The sequence below is a fragment of the Meriones unguiculatus genome, chromosome 3, assembly GCF_030254825.1.
Source record: "Meriones unguiculatus strain TT.TT164.6M chromosome 3, Bangor_MerUng_6.1, whole genome shotgun sequence".
In the NCBI taxonomy this organism is placed as follows: Eukaryota; Metazoa; Chordata; class Mammalia; order Rodentia; family Muridae; genus Meriones; species Meriones unguiculatus.
The window spans coordinates 180,376,959-180,402,124 of record NC_083351.1 but is presented as its reverse complement, the minus strand read 5'-3'; the positions used below and the strand labels follow the sequence as shown (position 1 = coordinate 180,402,124).

The window sequence follows — 25,166 nt, the reverse complement described above, 5'->3', positions numbered from 1 at the left end:
CGCCCTTCCACAGCATTTCACAGCTCACACTTAGCGCCTGCACATTTACATTTGGAACTTTTTTTTTGGGGGGGGGGAACGGAGGTGGGCTGAGTTTCCTATTTCTGTCCATTAAGAAATCACCTACTTCATTCTCTGACTCAGAAGTTAGCCCCTTTGGCAGAGGCACAGCCTCTTATACATAAACTTCATAGTAACTATAGCGGGTGCTGTCAGTGCCCGGCAGTACACCCCACGTTTTGACCACTTCAGCACCCTCTGGTCTAACTACCAACCCCAGGCCCTGTGTTTCTCAGCCTGTTTCCCCAGCTGAACCCGCCCTGTCTCCCCACTAGGCAGTATGAAGATCACTGTTAATTAACGCTCAAACCAAGCAAGCAGCCTTCGGCCAGTGGCTAATGACAGCCTCATCCTTTCCCTTGTAGGGGCTCCTGGTGTGAGGTAAAGGTCCAGCTATGCTCGGGGAAACTCATTTGGTAACATATTCTCCTCAGCTTGTCGCGCAGTACTGGTTTCACTTCTGAAATGTTCCATCTGTCTGTCTTCCTTCCCTTCCTTCCTTGCTTGCTTGCTTGCTTGCTGGCTGGCAGACAGGGTCTCACTGTGCAGCCCTGGCCGGCCTGGAATTCGCTGTGTGGACCAGACTGGGTCAAACTCAAAGCCTCCCAATCTTTGCATGTGCGGATGTGCCTCAAGCACATATTGTAGACTTGAAGGTCAAAAGAGGGCGTCAGAGCCCGGAACAATGAGTACAGACCGTTGTGCACCACCCAACCTGGGTCTTCTGCAAGAGAAAATGCTCCTAAGCGCTGGGCCATTTTTGTAGCCCAAATGCAGGTATCTTGGGGTGGGGGGGGTAAGCTTCATTCGCTTTGCATGGAAGCACCGGTGCTTAGAGGGAGTGCTTTCATTCGCTTTGCATGGCATCTGTGTAGAAAGGGGACAGCTGAGTCATCCGGCAACTCCATTTTTAAGTATTTAGGAAAGTACTGTTTGCTTTCTTTCCTTTTTTTTTTTTTTTCTTTAAAGCCCTGAGTCAATTTTATTAACAGTTTAAGAGAAAAACCTACAGAACAGGCAAGCTGTAAATCTCAGCCGCTGCTGGGAGGGGAAGAACGGAGCAGAGAGAGAAAAATCAAAAAAGCCACTCCATGTAAGCCAGTCTGGACATCAGCCACATGTGGAGAGCAGCCACATGGTAGAAAAGGGTGCTTTACAGACCGAATAAGAAGCTCAAGGTGCCAGGAAAAAAACATACTTGGCTTCTGGCCAGCAAAGCTGTGCTTTTGTGACAGGCCTCGGAGGGGAGGGCAGGCCCAGGCGGAACACATGATGGCTTGCGGGGACTCCCTCCGTGCATTTTCTATAGTGACCTTACTGATCCCAACCGATGACCTCAACTACACTTCAGAGGCCACAGGACAGAACGCTTCTCAATAGTACGCAGCCTGAATTTGTAACCCTTCTTTTTTGTCCTGTCTTAGTAGGAGTTGATATGGCCAATCCTGGGTACAGTCCACTCCTGGAGAGATTTTCTTCCTCACCTGGGTCTCCCTCTCCCACGGTCTGAATACAATTTGTGTCTCCCCAACTTCCAAAGTTCAGGTGTTGAGATGGGGCTCCAGGCTGGTAACAGTGTGAGATGGCAAGAACTGTAAAGGCTGGGTGACGAGGAAGACTCCTGCCTTTGGAAAAGATTGTGGAGCCCAAATCTGTGCTGAGCTCTGCCCACTAAGCTGAAAGAAGCGTTGCACCCTTGAACCTCCAAACCCTCAGAGTGTGTGATAGTCACTGATCCCCCAGAGCTTTGCAGGTACAAGCATGCACTCGACCAGTGGCCTACACTCAAAGCTTAAATCTTTCGGATAAAATGAGTCGTCTCCCGGAACTTCACTGCAGTGACACAAAGCTGGCCGCAGACACTCCCAACTGGCTCATTCCATTTACACCTGAACATGCTCAAAGTAAGGGTCAAGACCATTTTTCTGTGGTGGTCTTTCCCTCCCTAGACCATTTTTCTGTGGTGGTCTTTCCCTCCCTAGACCATTTTTCTGCGGTGGTCTTTCCCTCCCTAGACCATTTTTCTGCGGTGGTCTTTCCCTCCCTCTCATACTTAATGTTTATGCCTGTGTGAATATCCATATTTATTTTTTGTTACTGTTTTTTGCAATCGTGTTTAGAAGGAAGGTACGCTGCCTGCTCTAACTGTAACCTTAGGCTCACTCCTCGGCCTCCTGTTATCTGGTTTCTGACTTCGCTATTCGGGGTCCTCCAGGACTTCCTTATTGCTAAATCCAGTGAATGCTTCCCGTTCCGTATCTCACCTGGCCCTTTGCAGGTAGCACCCGAGAGCCCTTGTGCCCTACGGCGTGCCCGTGGCTCCCTGTGTGACTGTGGTCTGGAGCCAGGAGCTGTTCTGAGTCTCAGCTGCACTAGCATGGTCTTGATGCTCCCTCTCCTGTGGCCTCCATTCCGAGGTGAGAGCAAGGACTTCATAGCGTCATAAGGCAGCTCTTCTTAACCCTTGATGTGTTCCTCCATGCCTCCTTTCTACATTCTTGTACATTCTAACTTCTATATCAGCTGTGGTCCAGCTGGAAAACGGAAACCACTAATGGTACTTCAATCTGAGGGACTGTAGTACAAGAATTAGTTGCCTAGGTGATGAGAAACCTGAGCAGCCAGGCAGGATGTGGTGAGGTCATCAAGAGCAGCAGTAGCTGAAGCGCCCATAAGCCTCAGGACTGGAGCGCCAGTGGAGAAGTTGACCTTAGTAACCAGTCACTTCCGTGGACTCTAGCTGGGCAGCAGGGCTGTTCCTCCCAGAGTACCAATCAGACTGGCCAGCTGCCCTCTAAAGAAGAGCAGAAGGAGGGCAGGGGAAAGAGACAGACCTGCCCCGTTTTCATCCTGTACTCTGGTCTCTCATCAATGTCTTCTACTACCAAAATACAGTCCTTAGTGGGCAGGTGACCTGGGCCCACCAGTCTTTCCTGAGATTTGTTAGCTGCTGAGGAAAATACTTTCTATTAGGTTGAGAGCAACTGTTTCTCATAATGCACAGAGTGCCTGCTTAAGAATGAAGTCAGAGCCAGGTATAGTTGGCACACACCTTTAATACCAACATTTCTGGAGGCAGACTGATCTACAAAGTGAGTTCTAGGACAGATAAAGCTACAAAGTGAAACCCTACTCAAAATAAAGTCAGAGGTAAGTAAATTAAGAAAAAAAGGGACAAGATATTTGAATTCTGGAGCCAGCTTGGTCAGCAGCTAGCATGAATTCTGGTTATAGAAGCCAGAATTGATACTTCTGTTGATACTGCTTTACATAAAACTTTGGGGAAAAAAATCACCTTAAAATATGAAGCGTAAAAAAAAAAAAAGAAAAAAAAAGAAAGAAAGAAAGAAAATGAAGTGAAGCCAGGCAATTGTAGTGCATGCCTTTAATCCTAGCACTGGGAAGGCTGAGGCAAGCAGATCTCTGAGTTCTAGGCCAGCCTGGTCTACAGAGTGAGTTCCAGGGCAGCCAGGAACTCAGAAAAACCCTGTCTTGAAAAAAACAAACAAACAACAACAACAACAACAAAAAAGAAAATTTGGAAAGTGTCAAAAAGGCAGTGTGTGCGTCTTATTGGTCAGTCCCATTATTGAAGTATTTGTGTTTGTGAGTGGGCTTGGGTGGCAGGGGCTATGTGTTCATCTTGTCCTTGAGGCTTAAGGAGGCTTTCAGGAATTCAACTTCAGTGAGGAAAGCGCCATCTGAGGGAGTAGCTTAAGCAAAGCTCCCTACATGGGGAAAACTATGCTTGTAGGAGATGATTAAGAGTCAGAAACATGCAAATGGACTTTGAGCATCTTAAGGGGGAGAATGGTAAGAGAGGACATGGGTAGGAAAGGACCTCCCAGAGCAGTGATATGGACGTTAGCTTTTCTTCTTTTGTTTTTTTCAGGGTTCTTGAGTGAGAGAATCTGTCTGGCAGTGAAAGGTCAGTCTGGCAGAGACTGAAGTTGTTGCCTGAGGAGGGAGGATTCGGAAGTATTCAGCTGAGTCTAGGTGGTGGCATAGGGACTGGCCTCTGAGGCACTGAAGATGATCTGCACCTTCTCAGACAGATTCAGATGGAAAGCAAGGGTGCTAGTATGTTCAGAAGGCCAGAATGCTTTGCTAATGAGTTATTTCAGGACAGAAGTTGTCCAAAGCACGCCACTGAAAAGCCGCTCAAATGACCGCTGCCCTGGAGACTCTTCACTCCAGATGAGCCGGGCCTGTAGGTCTGATTAGAACTGAGAGTGCAGGATGAAGAAGCTGAGTTCAGAACTTAGACAAAAGTGTTGCAGGGAGTTCTAGGTTAGCTTGGGCTACACAGCAAGTACTTCATAGCAAGAAAAAGAAGAAAAGCTTAAACTCAGAGGATGTTGACAATAAAGGGAAGGCAGGACACCATCATGATCAGGGAGGATTCTCAAAGCAAAATTAGCACATAGCCATCAGCTTGGCTAAGGAACACCTGTGGTTTCTAAGCGTTGAAGCTTGCTAATTACAGACAGTAGAGGGCTGAGTCCTTCATTTTGACCACCAAAACAGCCAACAAGAACTAATGTCATTTGTGTGTTCTCCTGTGTATGTAGATGGGCAGAGTGGGGAGCTAGGGATATTCAGAAAAGGTTTCAGGGGTTCTGTTTGAGCACTGACACAGATGGAGGACGGAAAGCATGTGACCCATTTGTTTAGCAGAGTGCCGGTACTTTCGAACCCTTATCTCTTGAGCCACATGCCTGCTCTGTGCTAGTGCTACCGGCGTAGACAAAGGTAAGCAAAGGTCTGCCTCAAGCGTCCATTGTCCAGTGAGAAAGAGACATGTCAACAGATAACTGGCTACAGTCAATGTGGCAAGGGCTTAACTGCTAAGCTCTGTGGCCTGGGACAAACTTCTTAATGTTAAAATGCCTCCATTTCTAAGTCTAAATTTTGGCTATATTACAGGAATGTTGTAACATTTAATGTTGTTGTTGTTACTGTGTGTGTTCCGTGGTGGACACGTGGAGGTCAGAGGACCGCTCTGAAGATATCTCTCCTCCCACCATGTAGAGGCAGGCCTCCATTGTCTCTGCCACTCTTTGCACTCCTGACTAGCTGACCTTCCAGCTTCCAGATCCTAGAATAACTAAAACCTGATATGATACCAAATGCCTTTAATGCCAGCGCTTGGGAGGTAGAGGCAGGGAGATGTCCATGAGTTTGAAGACAGCCTGGTCTACAGTTCCAGCACAGCCAGGGCTGTACGTCAAAAACCTGTCACCAAAAATGATTCTTGTGCTCACTCACTCCCTGTTTACTGCAACATCATTCACTGCAGCCAAGACACTACATCAATCTAAGTTAGTTTGCTTCGCTGTGATCGGCTTTTTACAGTGTGTGTCTCCCACCTTTGACTGTTCCCTGTCTACCTAAAACATAATCCAACTGGCATCCCAACGCTGGAGTGATCCAACGTCACCAACAGTAGGGCAGGGTCCTCACTGGCCAGTCAGTCTAACTACATCAATGAAGTGCAGGACCATAAGGTAGATAAGAAAAATAAGAGATTAATTAAAATAATTGTTAAGAGAGTGGAGTGATGTCTCAGTGGTGAAGAGCACTGGCTGCTCTTCCAGAGGACCCAGGTTCAACTTCCAGCACCTACATGGCAGCTCACAACTGTCTATAAATCCAGTCCCAGGGAATACAACACCCTCTTCCAGCCTCCACTGGTACCAGGCACACACACAGTATAGACATACAAGCGGGCAAAATATACACACATGTAAAATAAAATAAAATAATTTTAATTATTAAATACACAGAGGCCAGGGGTGGTCCAGGCGTGGTAGCACAGGTCTTTAATCCCTGCACTTGGGAGGCAGAGTCAGGTGATTTCTGTGAGTTCAAGGCCAGCCTGGTTTACATCAAAAGTTACAGGACAACCTGACCTACATAGTGAGACCCTATCTCTTTACTTTTCTTTTTTTTGTTTTTCGTTTTTTGTTTTTTTGAGATGGGTTACTCATGTAGCCCTGGCTGCCCCAGAACTCATTCTGTAGACCAGGCTGTCCTCAAACTCACAGACATCTGACAGTCTTAGACTACTGCCTAAATCCTGGGATTAAAGGGTGTGTCACCACTGTCTGGCAAAAACAAAACAAAAAAAGGTAGAGTGTGACTGAAGAAGACACGCGCGCGCATACGCATGCATAGACACACACATACATACATACACACACATACACACACACACACACACACACACACACACACACACGACAGAGTACTGGAGTATTTCCCGTGAATACTCTTGCTTGCCCAACACACACTCTTACCTCTGCTTTTACTATTTTCTCCTCCCTCCTTCTTCCCTCCCCCCCTTCCTGCCTCCCTCCCATCCCCTCTCTCTCTGTCTCACTAGGAATTCAAGAGCAGCATCTCCTGTACAATGGTGAGTGCTTCACAGAGCTGTTCTCCCATCCCATTTACTTTGGAAGCCATTCCCTTCCCGCCTGAACGTGGAGGGGCTTCCAAAACATTAGCAATGGTCCATGCCTTAACGTGTGTTGATTCTATTCCTTAACTGACAAAAATAATGTCTTACTCTTCACTTTCTATGGGCACATTTTTAGATACATTTTATTTGTGTATTCCACTTTTAAAAGTCCCTCAAGCCAAAGGTAAGGAATTCTAGCTCGGGCTGATCAGTCACAAACACAGGTGTGGGTGTCTGACCCAATTCCAACCAAGCCAGAGCTTTGTCCAAACTATCAGGAAGAGGTAGCGTTCCTGCTTGTTGCAAGTAACAGATTCTCAACACCATCATCACCAATCCTAGCCACTCCTGAACCCAAAATATCTGAGTCTTTGCAATATTGAAGCTTATATGTTTTCCTATGACCAGCCTGCTCTTTCAGTTTTCTGTCCTTTTAAAAGAATCCTAACTAGAGGTTGACAAAATGGCTCCACAGTAAAAGCACTTGCCATGAAAGCTGACAACCTAAATTTCATCCTCAGAAGCCCACGTAAGAATGCCTGATGTTGTCCAGCTATAGGCGAAGCACTCCACCTGACAGGAGAAGGGCCTAGAAGCTCACAGGCCGCCAGCCTGGATTAAGTAGCACCACAGAAACAAGAAACCCTGCCTCAACAAGGCAGGGGAAAGGGGGCTCACAAAAGCTGTTCTTTGACTCCCATGCGCACAAGCTTGCACACACACACACCAGACAGCAAAAGGCTAATAATAATAATAATAATAGCCAGGCATCGTGATCCACACCTTTAATCCCAACACTAGCAGGCTGAGGCAAGGAGTTCAAGGCCAGCCAGCCAGATTAACATAGCAAGACTCTGTGTTTAAAAAAAAAACATGAGATGATATCATGATATATTTACATGTCTATATATCTGTGTGTGCAAGGATTGTGGATGTCAGAGGTCAACAGCAGGTGTCCTCAATCTGACCTCTAGCTCAGAGATCCAGTCTTACCTCCAGAGTGCTGGGATTAAAAGTATGCACCATCATATCCAGCAAACTCCAACTTATTGAGATAGAGTCTCTTGCTGGACCTGGAGTTCACCGGTTCATCTAGGCTGGGTTCATCTAGGCTGGCTGACTATTTGTCTGTCCTAAAGAGCCTTCTGTCCTGCTCCCACAGTTATTGATGTGTGCAATTATGCTTTCTGTGGATGCAGGAGGCCCAAATTCAAGTTCTCATGCTTTCACAGCAGGCACTTCTCCCCAACCCCCACTCCATTTTTTTTGTTTGTTTGTTTGTTTGTTTCAAAACAGGCTGGCCTTGAACTCTATATATAGCTAAGGATGATCTTAAACTCCTGACTCTTCTGCCTCCACTCCCAGTGTGGATGCTACAGGAGTATACTACCATCACGCCCTGTTCATGCTGTGCTGGGGATTGAACTCCAACCTGTGACATGTTAGGCCAGGCCTCAACCGGTGGAGAGCATGCCCACTCAGCCCCTTTGGAGGAAAACTCCACTCTTTTTGTTCATTCAGACAATATTTCAGTGTGTCAAGCACTGTTCTAGGAACCCAGGATTACTCACTAAACCAGCAAGACCCCATTCTCCGAGTTTGCAGTGTGCAGCAGATGCTCTGGGAAGAAGAAAGCAGGGTGGGAAGGGGACTCAAAACCACTGGCTGCTGGGAACAGGATGTGGGCAGGCCTTGCTGAGAACCGGAGACTTGAATAGACGTATGGAAACGAGGGAAGTGGCAAATGGAAGTCTGCAGCAAATGTCAGGTGGAGGGCGCAACGGAGCAGAGGCCTGAAGAAAGGAAGATGAGTCCGGGAACAGCCTGGAGGCCAATGGCAGGGAAGGTTGGCCTGGAAAGACCCCTGGGAACACTAGCAAGCCTTCACTCTGACTGCCACCGCCGTGTGGACATTCCAGGGTCATAAGCAGGAAGAAGGCAAAGCTGCACTCCCATGCTGCTGAGCTGAGAATTGCTTATTTGATCCACTATATTAGTTAGCTTTATTTAAAATACCTAATTATTATTATTATCATCATTATTGATTGGGTTTTTTGTTTGTTTGTTTGTTTTTAGGATAGGGTCTCCTGGCTGTATGGTCCTGAATTTATTATATAGCATCAGGTTTAAAGGTTAAAGTTTAAAAAAAAAAAAAAAAGCTATCAAAGATGAAAGGGGAGGATCTAGATTCCCACATTCGATGGATGAAATGTAAAAGAAAGAGACACCCTGATGGCAGGAATGGTGAGGAGGCAGGTGGTAAAAAGCGTGAGGATGTGTGGCGGGTTTCAACTGGGGGTTGAAAGGGGTCATGTATTTAGTTTTAGAATGAATACCCAACCAAGTCAGAGGCTGAGTCACAGAAGACACTGCTCAGAATATGTGGACAAATGTAAAAAGGAAGAGAGACGGGTCAAGTGGTTTTATTTACATTTTGTTGGAAAGACAAATGAAGTGCCTAGTGGGTTGAGCTAGCACGGGAAGAATACACGTATCCAGCCCTTGGTAGACAAGAGTTCTTCACATTGAACCACAAGAGAAGGCGACAGATAGAGCACCCAGCACATTCGACTTTCCTACCCCAGAACCAAAAAGCCATTCGGAACTATAAACTACACTTTGATGACACCATCATCACCCAGAGAAAGCAAGTCCCCTCTGGGCAATAACCTAACACTACCTTCAGCCTGCCAAAACCTTCAATGCCCTTTACCCAAAACCAACCTGAAATCCTTGTCATCCAGGATGAAAACCCCAGTGTCCTTTTCCCAGCACTCGGGAGGCAGAGGCAGGCGGATCTCTGTGAGTTCGAGGCCAGCCTGGTCTACAAAGACAATCTAGAACAGTCAAGGCTACCCAGAGAAACCCTGTCTCAAAAAACAAACAAAAACAAAAACAAACAAACAAAAAAGACTGATCACAGCACCTGACTTTACCTCCTGCCCTCCGACAACACTCATGCTACCCAAACAAGGTAAAACAGAGGGAAGCTTCCCTTCCGTATTTCAGGGGTTTGCTGCTTCTCTTTACAAATATTTGGGAGGGGTTGGAGAGTCAGCTCAGCAGTTAAGAGTACTTCCTACTGTTCCAGAGGAACTGAATTCTGCTACCAGCGCCCATGTCAGGAGGCTCACAGAGCCCGTAACCAAAAACCCTCTTCTGGCCTCTGGCGGGGGGGGTGGGGGGGGTGGAAAGACCTGTGCGCTCGCGCTCGCGCATACACGCGCGCGCACACACACACACACACACACTAAATCTCTTTTTAAAATGTATGAGAACACATGTATGCCAAGATAAGAGACTTCTACTCCCAATCAGAAAGAAACTACAATGCTTAGCCTCTAAGGAAAAGTGACTGACTGTAAATGGGACCCTTGAGATTTGTGTCATTTGGATGCTCCCCGCAGTTGTTAGGACGCTTATTAAATATTGAATAATTAATAATAGTGCCTTCAAGAACAGATCCTGTGGAGGAAACCATCCATAATTAGACAAGGGCTCGCTTCCTGCCCCCAACCAGAGCTTAGTGGGACAGAGCACTGACCTTCCCAGTTTTTATAGTAAAATGGCTGCACTTCTGGGTTAACTATCCAGCAGCAGATCATAAACAAATATTTTAAATGGCTGTATGTGAGGCAAGGGATAGCTTAGTGGAAGAGCACTTGCCATGGGTTCAATTCCCAGCAACAGGCACAGAGACTCCATAGAAGCCAGCCTCCAAGCTGGTCACAGTGGTCTCCATTTCCTAAGATTCTGCAGGATCCACACCCTCCTCCTGCATTATACCAGCGTCCCTCTATAACTGCCACAATACAGCAGAGGCACGTCACCACGAGGGTCGGTTTATACAGGGCTGGCTGGAGTCGTGGGCTGTCCTGGATCACTTTCTCTGGAAGAACCCAGTTACTCTGGACTGTGAAGAGCCACGTGAGTGAGCTGAGGGCCCTCCCAATCCAGCTTCAGATGAGGGCAGCCTCCTAATGGCTGACTCAGAGCGCCCAGGTTCCTGACCCATAGACAGGATTTTCAGGTTGCTAAATTCTGGGGTAATTTGTTACACAGCAGTAAGGAAATAATTCAATTTCCTATGTACAACCAAGACAGCAATTAAAGGCTTGACCTTAGTTCTCATTCTACATCCATTAAAAATCAATTTCTCCTGTATCGAAAAACCAAAAAAAAAAAAATCAATTTCTCAACTAATAAAAAAAAAAAAAACAAATTATCATTCAGGCATTCAACAATAACTTTCTGAATGTCAAACATAAGCAAAGGGTTTGCAACCTCCCTGTTTTCATATAGTCTAAAATCTATAAAAAGCAATAACCACAGAAGTTCAGATGTACATGCAAGAACATATTTTGAGCTGTTCAATCCATCAATTTCATTAGCTTATGCTTTAATTAATTAATATCTCTCCCTGGTCACTCTGAGGGCTCGGGGCAGAAAGTCACACTCTCCCACGGCATTGTCATCCTCACATATACCCTCCCGTCTGAGGGAAAAAGAAAAGTTAAGTTCCTGATTACATTAATTCCATTAATGTCGAGGAAAGGGGAAAACTCATTTAGGAAGAAACCCTGATCTCAAGTACTAAGAACTACAGGAATGGCTACAACTCAGTCATGACTAAGTGTCAGGAGGGGCGAAGATACAGTCACTGCTCAAAATCCTGGTCACTGCTGAAAAATAGCGGTGGGGTCGAGGGAGATGCTGCCTCTTCCTCTTCCTTACTGGACTTTACTCTCAAAGCAGCAGGAGGATAGTACAGCTCAATGACCAAGAGCCTTCCCCTGCACAAAGAAGGTCAAAGGGCAAGCTTTTTTTCCTTCAACCACAAAACCAGCTACTGCCAAATCTAATCAATGTGGTCCGCTACAGGAGGTGAATGAAGCCCTGGACAGAAAACCACAGCTAAACTCTCCTCCAGCCGCCGCTGAGGTCGGAGTCAGGTGACTCCTCGGGGCAAACAGCAAACCTAAACAAAGATCACTCCCCACATGACCGACTAGGGAGAAGACTGTGAAATGCTGCACAGTCCCACCCCGGAAAGCCATTAGCCATTAACTCCTGCTTTTTTTTTTTGCAGTCCTGAGAAACTGGAGGCGCCAACAAGTTAGTCCTATTCCGCAGCTCCTTTTCAAGGAATGCACCTAGAGGGGTGAGGGACCTCCTTTCTGGACACGGAGGCCAATTACCGCAGCACACGCCCCGGACCCCCACTTGCAGGCTGCAACCTGAACCCCTCCCCACCGGCTGTCACCCGCGCTCCGGGTCAGTCTCAGCCAAGGAAACACATGCCCTCTGGCCACTCAGGCTGCGACCCCGCGGGAGCAGTGAGAGGACACGCTTTGGCCAAGGGCTGTAGGGGCCAGAGCACGCCTAACCCCCGGGAAGGAGCCAGGATGAGCGCGGCCCAGTGCCAGGGGTGGCCCTAGATCCATCATCCTTCCCCGCTCCGCCCCAGGAGTCCCCAGCCCCGAGCGCCCCACCTTGTCACCGAAGCTGCGGGCCATCAGCAGGTCCGGGCTGGGCGTGCTGTCGCCTCCCACGGCCTCCTCGCTGCTGGAGCCAGCCAGCGGGTGCGGCATGTCGCGCAAGGAGTGGGGCCCCGTGGACGGCAGGGCCTTGGGGGGCCCGCCCGCCATGGCGCGCAGAGCTCGGGACCCGCCGCCGCCGCTTCCTCCCGCAGCGCTCGGCCCTACTCGGCCCGAGGCCCTGCACTAGCCGGTGAGGGCCGCCGCCGCCCGAGGCCCCTCTGGCCGGTGAGCCTGAGCTTCCCCGAGCGACACACCGGAGTTCCGCGCGCCAAGCCCCGGCGATCCCCCGCGGCTCGGGCCCTGCGCCCAGCCAGCAGCGCCACGCCGCCCACGGCTCCCGGCCCCGCCCCCGCGGAGCCTCTGCCCGCAGGGAGGGGAGGGCGGGGCGGGGCTTGAGGGCGGAGGCGGCCCGCCCCGCCCTCCTCCCGGCAGGAAGTGCGCCCGCGGGCAGCTGTGCAGGGCTCTGAAGGCTAAGAGGGCAGAAGGCGCGCCAGTAAATGAGGGTCTTCCAGCCTCACTGCATGCGCCCAAAGAAGCCAAAATAGAAACGTGAAGCGTATCTCCGTAACGTAAAGGGTTACGTGGCTCAGAGGAGCTACAGAACATCGAGTAGAGAAAGGAGAAGGACATTTAAAGAGGCAGTGTAGGCTGTCTTCAGATCCACGCTGACCTCCCCATACCGTCTGGCTTCTGCAGCTAAGCTGAGTTTAAGTAAGATGAAACCTCAGAAGCGTTGAGCATCCGTAAATAGCGTGTACTACAAATGATTTACGGCCCTTACGCATACACTATGCCAACCAGTCTTCTGCAAGAACCATGAGGTTCCAGTTAAATTTTTGCATTGATGGCTCCTATCCTGGCCTAGGGCCTAGCTGGATTCATGGCTTTTTTTAATGGCATGGGGGAGACAGTCAAGGCTTTATTTACAACTCTTTAAAGTATACATTCGTCCCTTTCTCCACTTACCTGACATTGGAGCTTCTGTTTCGAAGGCCAAGTTAGAGTGTCATCTGTGTGGCTCACTGTGAGGTAACACATTTCCAGTCCCCAAACTTCTTAGGTTTGACCAGTTTGCCTGTTTAAAAATGCTGACAGGTCTTGCTACTGGCATTCACAAAGCGCTCTCACTGCCACACTTTCTCCAGAAACAAAAAATGAAGAATGCAGAATTGAAACCAACCCAAAATAACTACCAGAGTCTCATTTAACTTCAGTGGCCCCCTTCTGGCATGGTCCAAAGAGTTGAACCCTTAGTACTGTAGCTATTGTCTTTTATCTCCTTCAGAGCCTTCTACCTTTATCAGGGAAAATAGTGAAAGAACGCTCACAGCAATTTTAAATGCTGCATCTGTCTCCTGTGAGAGCTTGGGGTCTGATCCTCTGTGTTGGGCAAATTTGTCACTTCATTTATATTAAGGAGCTGCCTGAAGCAGCTACACACCTATTATCTTCATTAAAACAGGCAATACAACTATAACTAAAAATGACTGATCTGTGGATACCTGGCGTATCTTCTTCTTGAATGTTGTTATTTATTTTAACAACCAGCATAATGGAGCTCTTAGGATTTCACAGAAGTGGGGCTGGAGAGATGGCTCAGTGGTTAAGAACACTGGCTGCTCGTATAGGGGACCTAGATTCAACAACACCCATAAATAAAAGTAAGCAAATAAATCTCAAAAGAAAATGCCATAAAAGAGCAAATTACATGACTCAGTAGGTAAAAGAACTTGCCACCCATGCCTGAGAACCTGAGTTTAGTCCCTAGAACCCACATGAAAAGCCAGATGTGGTGCCATTCTTTGATCCCAGCACTCCTATGGTGAGATGGAAGACAGCATCCCCCAGAAGCCCACTGGGCTGCTCCCAAGTGCTGCAGCCTCAACAGAACATAAGAAACAGCCTCAGTGAGGTGAAATGAAAGAGCAAACTCCCCAAAAGCTGTCCCTCTGACCTCACACATGTGAGCACAATAAAATAAAGCTGTTTCCTAGTCTACCAAAGACAGAGAGGGACACAGAGAGAGTAATACATGAGACAGCTGTGGGAGTTAGATGGTCCTTGCTGAATGTTAAGAGCTCCCTAAATATTAATTCCCTTCCTTTTCCCTCAGGTTTTTTTTCTACTATGCTTATGAAACAACAACCACAGAATATCCATAATTATATGATGTATTCCAAACTCCATTTCCTTGGTTTGAGTAAGAACTACCCTTCTGTATGCCTCCCCACAGAGGAAGGGGAGGAAGAGGAGGAGGAGGAGGAGAGAGAGAGAGAGAGAGAGAGAGAGAGAGAGAGAGAGAGAGCCAGAGTTCCTAAAGGGCCATATGAAAGTTTCCTTATTTACTTTACTGGTCAGTCAGAGGCATATGGCCACAATGATTCAAGGGGTGGTAGTCTCAAAACTAGAGAAAGTGAACTATGGGAAACATTCTTTTGTGGAAAGTTACAGCATTCATTTGCAGCTGAGGCTTGCCTGTTCCTGTCCAGTTTCCTGTTTCATTTCAGTGCCTCTTGTGGTAAGGAATAGTTCCTGAAATAACCCAAATCCCAGAGCAAATGACTCTGTCTAGAGCAACATGGTGCTGAAGAGTCAAGTTTATCAGCACAAAAGGCTGTGGAGTTGGTTGGAATGTATAGAGGGAGACTTGGATATCTAGGGCTGAGTTCTGAGAAAGACATGGGAATTTGTGGGATGCCTCCAATGTCTCTACAATCCCCAACCATCTTGAGAACTGCCCTTCCCTGGAAAAGCCCGTCTCTGTTGAAGATTCCACAGACTGAATGATTATAACTTTGCGGTGTTGGAATGTTGCAGATGGCCATTTATTGCTGGGTGTGGTGGCACATGACTTTAATCCCAGAAGAGGCAGTTGGATGTCTGAGTTCAAGGCCAGCCTGGTCTACGAAGAGTTCTAGGGCAGCCAGGGCTACACAGAGAAACCCTGTTTCTTTCTTTCTTTCTAATGTCATTTGCTACTAACCTCTATCTGACCTAACTTCCTTTTGACTAGCAAGTAAAATCTTTAGGATGTATTAACTCACCAAACCACTAGCTTCTACCAACCCAAAAACTGAGAAAACATCATCAGAGAGCACCTGAGGCCTATAGCAGAGATGTCCCCACTTTGCTATAGCCTGCCTAGCTGGTGCCCCCACCAACATATTTGGTAAATGTATATATTTATCACTTTTTTGTTGTTGTTCTGTGACTATAAAAACTCACTTAAGTCTGGCTGCAGTGGCACATGCCTATAATTCCAGCACTGGGGAGCAGCTTTCTAGGAGGCCAGCTTGGTCTACAGACATGAGCTCCAGGCCAGCCAGTGCTACATAGTGAAATTCTGTCTCAAAAGAAAATCATGTATGAACTTCTACAGTAGAACATGTCATTAAAAGTACCCTCAACCCATGTTCCTTGGGTCATGGCCAAACATATTTGGCCCAAAATAAACTCTCTACCTTTGGAGCAAGACCCAGTTGCATGGGCCCTTCCCCATCCTCAAGGAAGGCGGGCACTTAGCCTGGGGCCTCTCAGGAGATAGGGCCCTGTCACCCTGGGCAGCTCTGCCTGGGCTGCCTGGGAGTGCACAGTCCTCAGATACAAAGCAGTGCCAGCAAGGCACCGTCCCATTTTCTCCCTTAGTACAGCGTGTGCTCAGGCACTCTTGGTGTTTGTATTAGCTGCTTATCCCACTCTGGCTTGTCATACAATCATAGCTTTCTTCTATATGGCATCCCAAAGCCTGCCTCACAATAACACCACTGCTTCTGAAGTGGATAGCTGCTGAGGACAAAGGAAGCGTTCAGGGAACACTCGGAGTGACATGTAACACACCACAGAGGGCCCTCTCAAAAAACGGAGGGGTACCCAGTTGAGCAGGAATAACCCCAACAGAGAACATTTTGTATGGACAGTTTAATTCAGCCAGTGATGTCCCAGGGGAAAAAAAAAAAAAAGCAAATCCTCTTGAAGCCAGAATCTGAAGAGTTTTGCAAACAAGAAATTAGATTGTGTTTCAATGGCAGCAGATAAGTTTTGGTGTAAATGGGATCATTTTACCATATCAAAGCATTCTGTGGTAGGGTGGGTAAAAGTGTTTGCTGTGCAAATTTAAAGGCCTGTGTTCAGATCCAACCGTCCCAAAGAAAGCCAGATGTAGGAGCTGGAGAGATGGCTCAGTGGTTAAGAGCACTTGCTGCTATTGCAAAGAACCCTGGTTTGATTCCCATATCTACATGGAAGGTCACAACAGCCTTTATCTCCAGTTCTAAGGGATCTGTGCTCTCTTCTAGTCTTTATCAGTACCAGACACTCACACCCATACAAATAAAAATAAATAAATCTTGAGGGAAAAAAATAAGTCAGGTACAACACCAGAGAGGGAAAAACAAGAGGCTCCTGGAGGCTCACTGTCCAGCCATGCTAACCAAACCCCGAGCTCCGGGTTGAAGGGGAGATCCTTCTCCAACGATCATGGTGATGATGATGACGATGATGAAGATGTAGAAGTACTTGTAGACTAACACCCAACGTAGGTCCAGCTCCTGCTCCCACACATGCACACCTACACATGAGCACAGGGTGGGGCGGGAGCTAGAATCCCCCTTCTCTTGTTTGCAGGTGTATGTGTACCCATGTGCGTGCACACGGAAGCCGAAAGAGGATAACAGGTGTCTTCCTCTATCACGCTCCACCCTGCTCTCTTGAGACTGGTGTCTCACCGATCCCAAAGCTCGCCATTTCAGCCAGGCTAGCTGGTCAGCATGCTCCTAGGATCCATCTGTCCTCCCCATACCCAGCTCTGGGCTTGTAGGCACTCGTGGCCCCGCTTTAATATGGGGGCTTGGGCTTTGAACCCAGGTCCTCACACTGGCACAACAAGTGTTCTTACCCCCTGAGCCATCCTCTCAGCTCCTTCCACTCCCCTTTTTTGAGGCAGGATCTATAAGCGTTCCAGGATGGACTCAAATTTGCTGTCTAACCAAGAACTTCTGATCCTCTTGCCTCAACCTCCCTGCTGGGATTACAGGTGTAGGCTTAAGTGGAGCTGGATATTGAGCAGGCGGCTTCCTGCACACTAGGCAAGCTCTCTACCGGCTGAGTTACATCTCCAGCCCCCCACCCCCTGAAACTAGTCCAGCTTGTTTTCCTGGTGGTTTGTTTTGTTGGAACATTTCTTCGGTGTTTAATTTAGAAGAAGCCATGTGGTGGTGGCACATGCCTTTAATCCCAGCACTCTGGAGGCAAAGGCAGGTGGATCTCTATTAGTTCAAGGCCAGCCTGGTTTATATAGGACGGGTTCCAGGACAGCCAGAGAAGCCCTGTCTCAAAAGAGCAAACAAACAAACAAACAAAAAAAAAAAAAAAGAAGAAGAAGAAGAAGAAACATTTAAATGAAGTAGACTGTGAGTTGACTCATTTCACACCTCAGGCTAGGAAGTAGATCACAAAGGAAAGGATATTTTCTAGACCTGGGCCATAGACTCTTGGTAGATGGGCCCTCCACTGCCCATAGAAAACCGAAGAATATCTGGTGCCCAGCTTCTTCTCAAGCAAGTGTTGGCTGAGAGTAAGGTAGGCATGAATGTGTGCTCCTTAACTGTGTCTACTCAGCATAGACCTGGGCTGGAGAAGACACGGAGCTAACAAGTATTGGGAAACACATCAGGAAATGCTTATCGGTGATTCTTTGCTCACAAATAGTTGCCCAGTGACTTAGCAAAGTGACTGGATAAGGCAGGACTTCCCACATAAACACATGAGGTAATTAATTACGCAGGAGTTTTAGGCTCAGATATTTGAATACTTGGTCCCTAGTTGGTGGCGTTGTTTTCAGAGGTAGTGAAGTCTTGCTGAAGGAAGAAAGCTCTGGCTACCAGCACATGGGATCAAACTCAGGCCCTTAGGCCTTGGTGGCAAGCACCTTTACCCTCTGAGATGTCTCTTCAGCTACTCATACCTATATAACTCCCATATGTTTCCCATTCTGGAAAGGATCTTCTTTATTATTGACAATACAGCTGTTGATAGTATATGGAGAAGCTTCAAGTGTTTACCTTTTCCACTTATATCCCAGGAGGACTTGGGCTAGGAGAACAAGCAAGGCAGGGGTAAAAGGAATGTCAAAAAAGAGTCATGGTGGGCTGGAGAGATGACTCAGAGGTTAAGAGCACTGGGTGTTCTTCCAAAGGTCCTGAGTGCAATTCCAAGCACCCACATGGTGGCTCATAACCATTTATACTAAGATCTGGTGCAGGCATACATGCAGACAGAACACTATAAATAATAAATAAATATTTTTTTTTAAAAAAGAGCCAGGGCTCAAGTACTAAGAGCAGTAGCAGCTGGATGGGCACTGGCACCCCTGAATGCTGCCGTGGTCCTGGGGCAAGCTGGGCAGTTATAATCCGTGGTCACAGGGTGTGCCTCTGAGCTAGCTGTGGTGCTGGCAGTAGGGGTTGAGAAAGGATTCCTCGAAATTCCTTCCTGACCATCCTATAATTTGCTCAAATTAAGCAGCGGGTTATAGACACATCGACTCTATTTCTGAGGGCTGGTGCTTTTTTGGCTTAGCTAGGTTCCCTCAGGAAGGATGTGGCTGGCAGTTGTAAGTGAGCCGCTCCTCCTCCTCGTTTAAAGCTTTTACTTTAGAATGCTTTTTACATATCCAGCAAAGCTGCAAAGTCGGCACACAGAGTCTGTGCCCATGCCCCACTCGCTGTCTCCTGTGGTCAGCGTCTCTGTCATCAGTGTGACTTGTTTGTCACAGCTAAGGAGCCAACTTGGTACACTGCTATTAACTGGGCTGCGTTCTCCACTCAGATTTCACTAGTGTTTCCTTAATGTTCTTTGCCCAGTTCAGTATCCCATCCAGGATACCCTATTACATCGTGTGTGAGTGTGTGTGTATGAGTGTGTGTACGCGTGTGCTGTATATTGTATATTGTATGCATATGTGTGTCCATGCATGCACAGATGAAGGCTGGAGGTTGATGTTGAGGTGTCTTCCTCTATTGTTTGCCATGGTTTCTTTTAAGATTTATTTGCTTCTCTTTATTTTCTGTTTATGGCTGGTTTGCCTGCATGCATGTTTGTGCACCATGTGTGCTGAGTACCTATGGAGTTCGTTGGATACCCATAACTGGAGTTACAGATGGTTGTGGGCAGCTATGTGGGTGCTGGGAATTGAACCAAGGTCTCTGGAAGAGCAACCAGCATGCTTGATCTTTGAGCCAGCTCTTTAGCCTCATCATCTTGTTTTTGAAACCAGGTTTCTCACTGAATGCAGCACTTACCAACTGACTAAAGTGGCCAGCCAGCATGCCCCAGAGATCTTGTCTTTGCCTTCCAATGCTGAGACATAAGTAATACTAAATGGGGTGAGCAAGCTGTGTTCATGTATTTATGTGTGCGTGCGTGTGTGTGTGTGTGTGGTGTGAAATATTGTTTATTTGCAAGGGTTAAAAAAATAATATACTTTGCCAAAAAAGGAGGTAAGTCATTGCCTATAGTGCCACAGGCTGGAACTCAATGGTAGAAGTTTTTCCTTGCATGTATAAAGGTCCAATACCAAGTACTGCCAAGAGAAAGGGAGAGAGGGGATGGACCAAATATGTCATCTTAGACTTCTATGTGTTATAAGGAGTGAACAGAAGGTGGACTGTGTGCCGGGGCCAGCCGGGCAGAGTTGAACGGTTCTTGAGTTGGGTGTGAGGATTAAAATTAATAAAATAAACACACAGCACACAGGAAACTTTTTAAAGGTCCAGACTCGACAGCCACAGCAAAAGGCAGACTGCAGCAGCAAGCAGTGCCAGCAGCCAGTCTCCAGTGCTGCCTCATCCTCTGCCTCCAGCCTTCTGACCCCTTTATTTATTTTGAGGAGTTACTTTAGCCAGTAAAACATCTCAGAACAATAGGTCAATTTGCACAAGGAGCCTGAGGAAGAGGTGTAACCCTCACAAGCTATCCCACCTGTTGTCACAAACAAAAGAAGATGGACTTGCAAGTTCTCCTCTGCCATTAGTAAAGACCTGCTAAAAGCCATCTCTCCGCTGAGATTTAAATATCAAAGCAGCCCGCGGAGTCACGGCTCCCGACAACTGTGTTTAAAAGAAAAAAGCTCATCAGCCTGGAGTGGTGGCACACGCCTTTGATGCCAGAACTCGGGAGGCAGAGGCCGGTGGGTCTCAGTGAGTTTGAGGCCAGCCTGGTCTACGAAGTGAGTCCAAGATAGGCAGCACTTGTTACACAGAAAAACCCTGTCTGGGGGGAAAAGGGCTGTGCTTTGGAAATGACTGAAGGTTGGTATAATATCAAAGACAACTGTTACTAGCCGTAGCCGGATAATCTTGCTATTTGACGCATAACAAAGTTCATAAATTATTTCAGATGTATACTGTAAAAGATCTTGCCTTCTTATCAACAAAATAACCATGTGTATTATAACAAAATGATATGATTTTTTTTTCTTTCACAAAAGCCATTGCTTTTTTTTTTTTTAAGATTTATTTTACTATGTATACAGGCATGTACACTTACAGGCCAGAAGAGGGTACTAGATCACATTACAGGTGGTTGTGAGCCACCGTGTGGTTGTCAGAAATTGAGCTCAGGACCTCTGGAAGAACAGGCAGTGCTCTTTTAACTACTGAGCCATCTCTCTAACCCTCAAGCCATTGCTTATTGATAATAAAAATTGGACAAATCTTGTGTAATTATACTTCTTAAGTGGTTCTAGAATCATTTTAATTTGGAGAAAATATTTGCTCCAGTATGAAAGCAATTGAAATGTCAAATTAATGTGTAGGTTCAGAAGTGACAGGCTGGAGAGATGGGATGGCTCAATGGTTATGAGCACTGGCTGCTCTTCCAGAGGTCCTGTGTTGGAGTCCCAGTACCTACATGTTGCCTAACAATTGTCCATAACTCCAGTTCCAGGAGATCTGATGTTCTCTTCTGGCCTCTGCAGGAACTGCATACTAGTGATACGCAAAAACACATGCAGGCAAAACACCCACACATGTGAAATAAATATTTTCCCCTATGGTTCCTAGACATTTTCCTTCTGCTTCACTGAATCATGTACATTTGGACTTAAACCCACCTCTCCTTTAAGGATAAGCTTTTCTTGTGTTCATGCGATGTAGGAAAATATTCAAGTCCAACCACATATTATCACACATCAGGGCATGGGGATAGAGGGAGAGAGTAAAAAGTTTGAATACAAGTATCCACTTACAAGCATAATCCTGATGTGTCCAACGCAATTCCTTCACAACCTGTTTCAAATTCTTCATCTTCCATTGTCTGGTAAAAAGCGCCAAGTCTTCAGAAAGGTGCAGGGCTTGTATTGTCCCATGCTCTTCTCTTTGCTGCCATCTACCGGACAAGTAATGGGTCTCTCTCTCTCTCTCTCTCTCTCTCTCTCTCTGTCTGTCTCTCAACAACCTTTCTATCATTCCAGAGACTGTCTCAAAGATAATTCATTCGAAAGGAACCAGGCCATTACCCTTAGCTAGACAATCCTCTTGCAAGGCTAACACTGTGAGAGACGCTGCAGCAGGCGTCCTCAGCACCGATAGCATTCTTTTGATCTGGGAGTGTTAATTACATCTATTGCTGTGCACAGGACAGGAGATGCTTGTGCTCACAGATAAGCACTAGGCTAGCCAGGAATGTTAAACATGCCGTGTCTTCCACAAAAAAGATGGCTACCCATTTTCTTCCCAGAAGGCTGGGAGTGGATACAGTTAAAAGCCGGGTGACCTGTGCTATCCATAGGCCCAGACCACACGTGGTCTCTCAGACTATTATCTCTCAGACTCTTCCTCTGTAGACCTTTATCTCGAACATTGTATCTCAGTCACTAGAATCCATCCTTATGGAGATGTCACATGTATGTTGTAACTTCATGAATCTATGCTGTCTCCCCTAGGTCCTCCCCTAGGTCCCTAAGCTATAGAACCCATCTTTATGAAAGAGCTCACATGTACTTTGCAAAGGAGTTTCAATGTCATCATTCCTTAAGCTTTTTTTGTGCACATAGAGATTGAGATAATTGTTACTAGGAAACTTATTTCCAAAATATTACTGTACTTAAATGAAAGAAACTGCTGGTGTCAGACTCTGGAAGTTTGAACTGACACTAGCTACTGAGTCACGCTGAACTGGATTTCCTTCTTGCCTCACAGAGATCATTACTCTACTGGCTGGGGCATTTGCAGAGACCCTGACGTTAGTGTATAATGAGTTATCACAAAATTTAGTAGTTAAAGTAACAGGTATTTATTATTTTGTATTGTTTCTGTAGACTAGAAGAATTTTAACAGAGAGATACAATCAAGATGGTGATAGCTGCATGGTTAAGAGCACTTGCTGCTCTTCCAGAGGGCTCAGGTTCTATTCCCAGCATCCACAACCACCTATACATACAGCTCCATGGTACTCAACACTCTTTTTGGACTCTACAGACACCAGTTATGCATATACATGCAGGCAAAATACTCATATAAAATAAAATTAAAATAAGTAAGTAAATAAATAAATGTAATTAATGGTTCCTACATCCTAGGCATAGCTACTCTGCAGGCGGAGGTTGCAGTAGTACTTGAGCCCAGAGTGTGAGAATTTTGTTGCCTGGCCAACAAAAATGAAAAGAAGAAAAATAAAATGTGCAAATAGTTTCCTAGGTGGTTTTGTGGTTCGGGCTCAGGGTTGTGAAGGTCATGAGTGCAAGGCTTGCCTCAGGTGCTGTCACATGGGCCTTTCCACAGGGCTGCCTCAGTGACCTCTGGGCACAGTGCAGGCTGGTTTCCCTCAGAGCAGACAACTCAAAGTGGAAACTACAAGGTCACATGGCAACATTGGCACAGTCTGCTACCAATCACACACGTCACTGCTCTTCAGCCCAACCTTGCACACTACTTTTTTCGCTTGCACATAATTTTCACAATACCTCCTCCCCTTGTGACAGGGTCTCCCTGTGCAGCCCTGGCTGGTCTGCAGAAGTTCCAAAAACTCTCCAGGAGAAGGCAGATGATCAATCATGTTCTCCAACCGTGAGATACTGAGTTCAGGAAATTACAAAATGTTCTGGAAGAACTTTCTCCCGCTCCTTAAACAAGCTTCTTTCATCACATCCATCCTTTTAATGTGCTGTTAGTTTTGTTGTATATACGTAGGCGGTGTGCTGTAATAAGATGTGTGCACTCACCATGTCATGGTCGGGGTAGTAAGGGTTTTCATCTGCCTCAATTTTTTTTCTCTTTGGAAATTAAAGAGTTTCCTGTGTCCTAGTTTCTGTATCGACTATTCAGGCAACAGGACCAAAAAAAAAAAAAAAATCTCCTAAGAACATAGATCTCATTTATCTTTATAGTCACACCCAGTCTCACAACGGCCTTTTAAATGAAAGAATTTGTTAAGGTTTTTTAAGACTGAATAAGGCTGCATTTTCACAGCACACACTAAAACAGCACACACTAAAACATTCTTCCTACCATCATACTTTATATCTTAATTATAGTCAAGAGAGTTGAGTGTGATGGCACAGGCCTATAAGTGCCAGAACTCAGGAAGTTGAGACAGGAGGATTCCAGTCTGTAGCCTGGGCTACATGGTGAATTCAAGGCCAGTATCTATGTACCAAAATCCTCTCTTAAGTGGGAGAAATATTACCAAGAGCTGGCCCCAGAATTCCTTTCTCTAAAGCAATGGTTCTCAGCCTTCCTGATGCTGTGACCCTTTAATACAGTTCCTCATGTTGTAGTGACCCCACCATAAAATTATTTTGCTGCCACTTCATAACTGTAATTTTGCTACTGTTATGAATCGTACGTAAATATCTGATATGACGGATACCTTGTATGTGACCCCTGTGCACAGGCTTGTGAACTGCTGTTCTAGAGCAAAGACAGTATTTGAAAGTTGGGAATCTGGCAGAGTTTTGGGGTTTTTGGCTCAGCTCACTGCTGGACACAAAGCACTGACATCTCTGCTCCCCACATACAAAGCACAGACAGACCTAAGCCGGTGTACAGCAACTGCCTAGCAAACTCGACAACACTCAACAATTTCAGTGAACTAAAGAAATCCTTAGTACTGAACTCACTGTTTCAGTCAAGCACTCTGTAAAACAAAATTGTGCACCATAAACATTAACAAACATCAATTATTATTTTAGAAATAAGGTTTTATGTAGTCAAGGCTGGCCTCAAACTTGCTATGTAGCTAAGAATGACCTTGGACAGATCGTCCTCCCACTAAAATCCCAACGCGGGGTTAAGAGGTATGCACCACTATGGCCTGTTTTATGCAGTGTTAGGTATCAAATTCAGGGCCTCCTGTATGCTAGGCAAGTACTCTACCAACTTAGCTACATTCTTAGGGTCCCAAACGTTAATTAGTAAGAGCGCAGGTGCAAGTCGTGGAAGGCGATTAATAACCACAGAACAAGTGATACACGTCAAAGCACATTTCCTTTTTTTTTTTTTCTTCCAGATAGGGTTTCTCTGTGTAGACCTTGCTGTCCTGGAACTCACTTTGTAGACTATGCAGCATCAGGTAATTTCCAGTAGTTCTTGGTGTGACACTCACTTTTTGTTGTTTGCTTTTGAGACTACACAGGTCTGACCGTGTAGTCCTGACTGTGCTGGAGCTCACTATGTAGACCAGGCCGGCCTCAAACTAAGAGAGATCGGTCTCTGCCTCCAAGGGTATTGGGATTAAAGGCGTGTGCCACGACTCCCGGCCGACACTTTTACTTTAAAAATGCAGATTATGCACTGTAGTGAAAATTTGTTTAGTGCTCTTCCTGTGTATAATTATTTACTCAGACCGTAAACAACAGAAATACTGCTGGGATGGTTGTTAAAATCAGAAAGTGTGTCCAACCTCCCTCTGAGCTCTGCTGAAGTGGATTAGCAACACTGACAAAGCCTCTTGCAAACCTGCAGGACAAAAAGTCACTTTGGGTGCTAGGGACGCGGCTCCATCGCGGCCTATCAGCGCTGGGCTCCACCCACCGCCCCGCCTCGCTCCCGGCAGTACAGCCTGCATCTCCCGTGAGCCTCCGCGACTGTCATTCTTCGGTAGGGAAACCC

General features: G+C 46.5%; 1 protein-coding gene across 2 annotated transcripts in view; it reads right to left on the bottom strand.

Moving 5' to 3' along the window:
- Positions 1–12,414, bottom strand: part of Snx30 (sorting nexin family member 30) — a 95,741-nt gene extending 83,327 nt beyond the window's left edge. The window contains exon 1 of one of the 2 annotated variants that reach the window (XM_060381151.1): positions 12,013–12,414. In XM_060381151.1, coding sequence (XP_060237134.1) covers positions 12,013–12,168 — 156 coding nt within the window. In that variant the 5' untranslated portion in view covers positions 12,169–12,414. The remainder of the gene's footprint in view (positions 1–12,012) is intronic. The other variant, XM_060381150.1, reaches the window with a different exon arrangement.
- Positions 12,415–25,166: the final 12,752 nt, after the last annotated feature.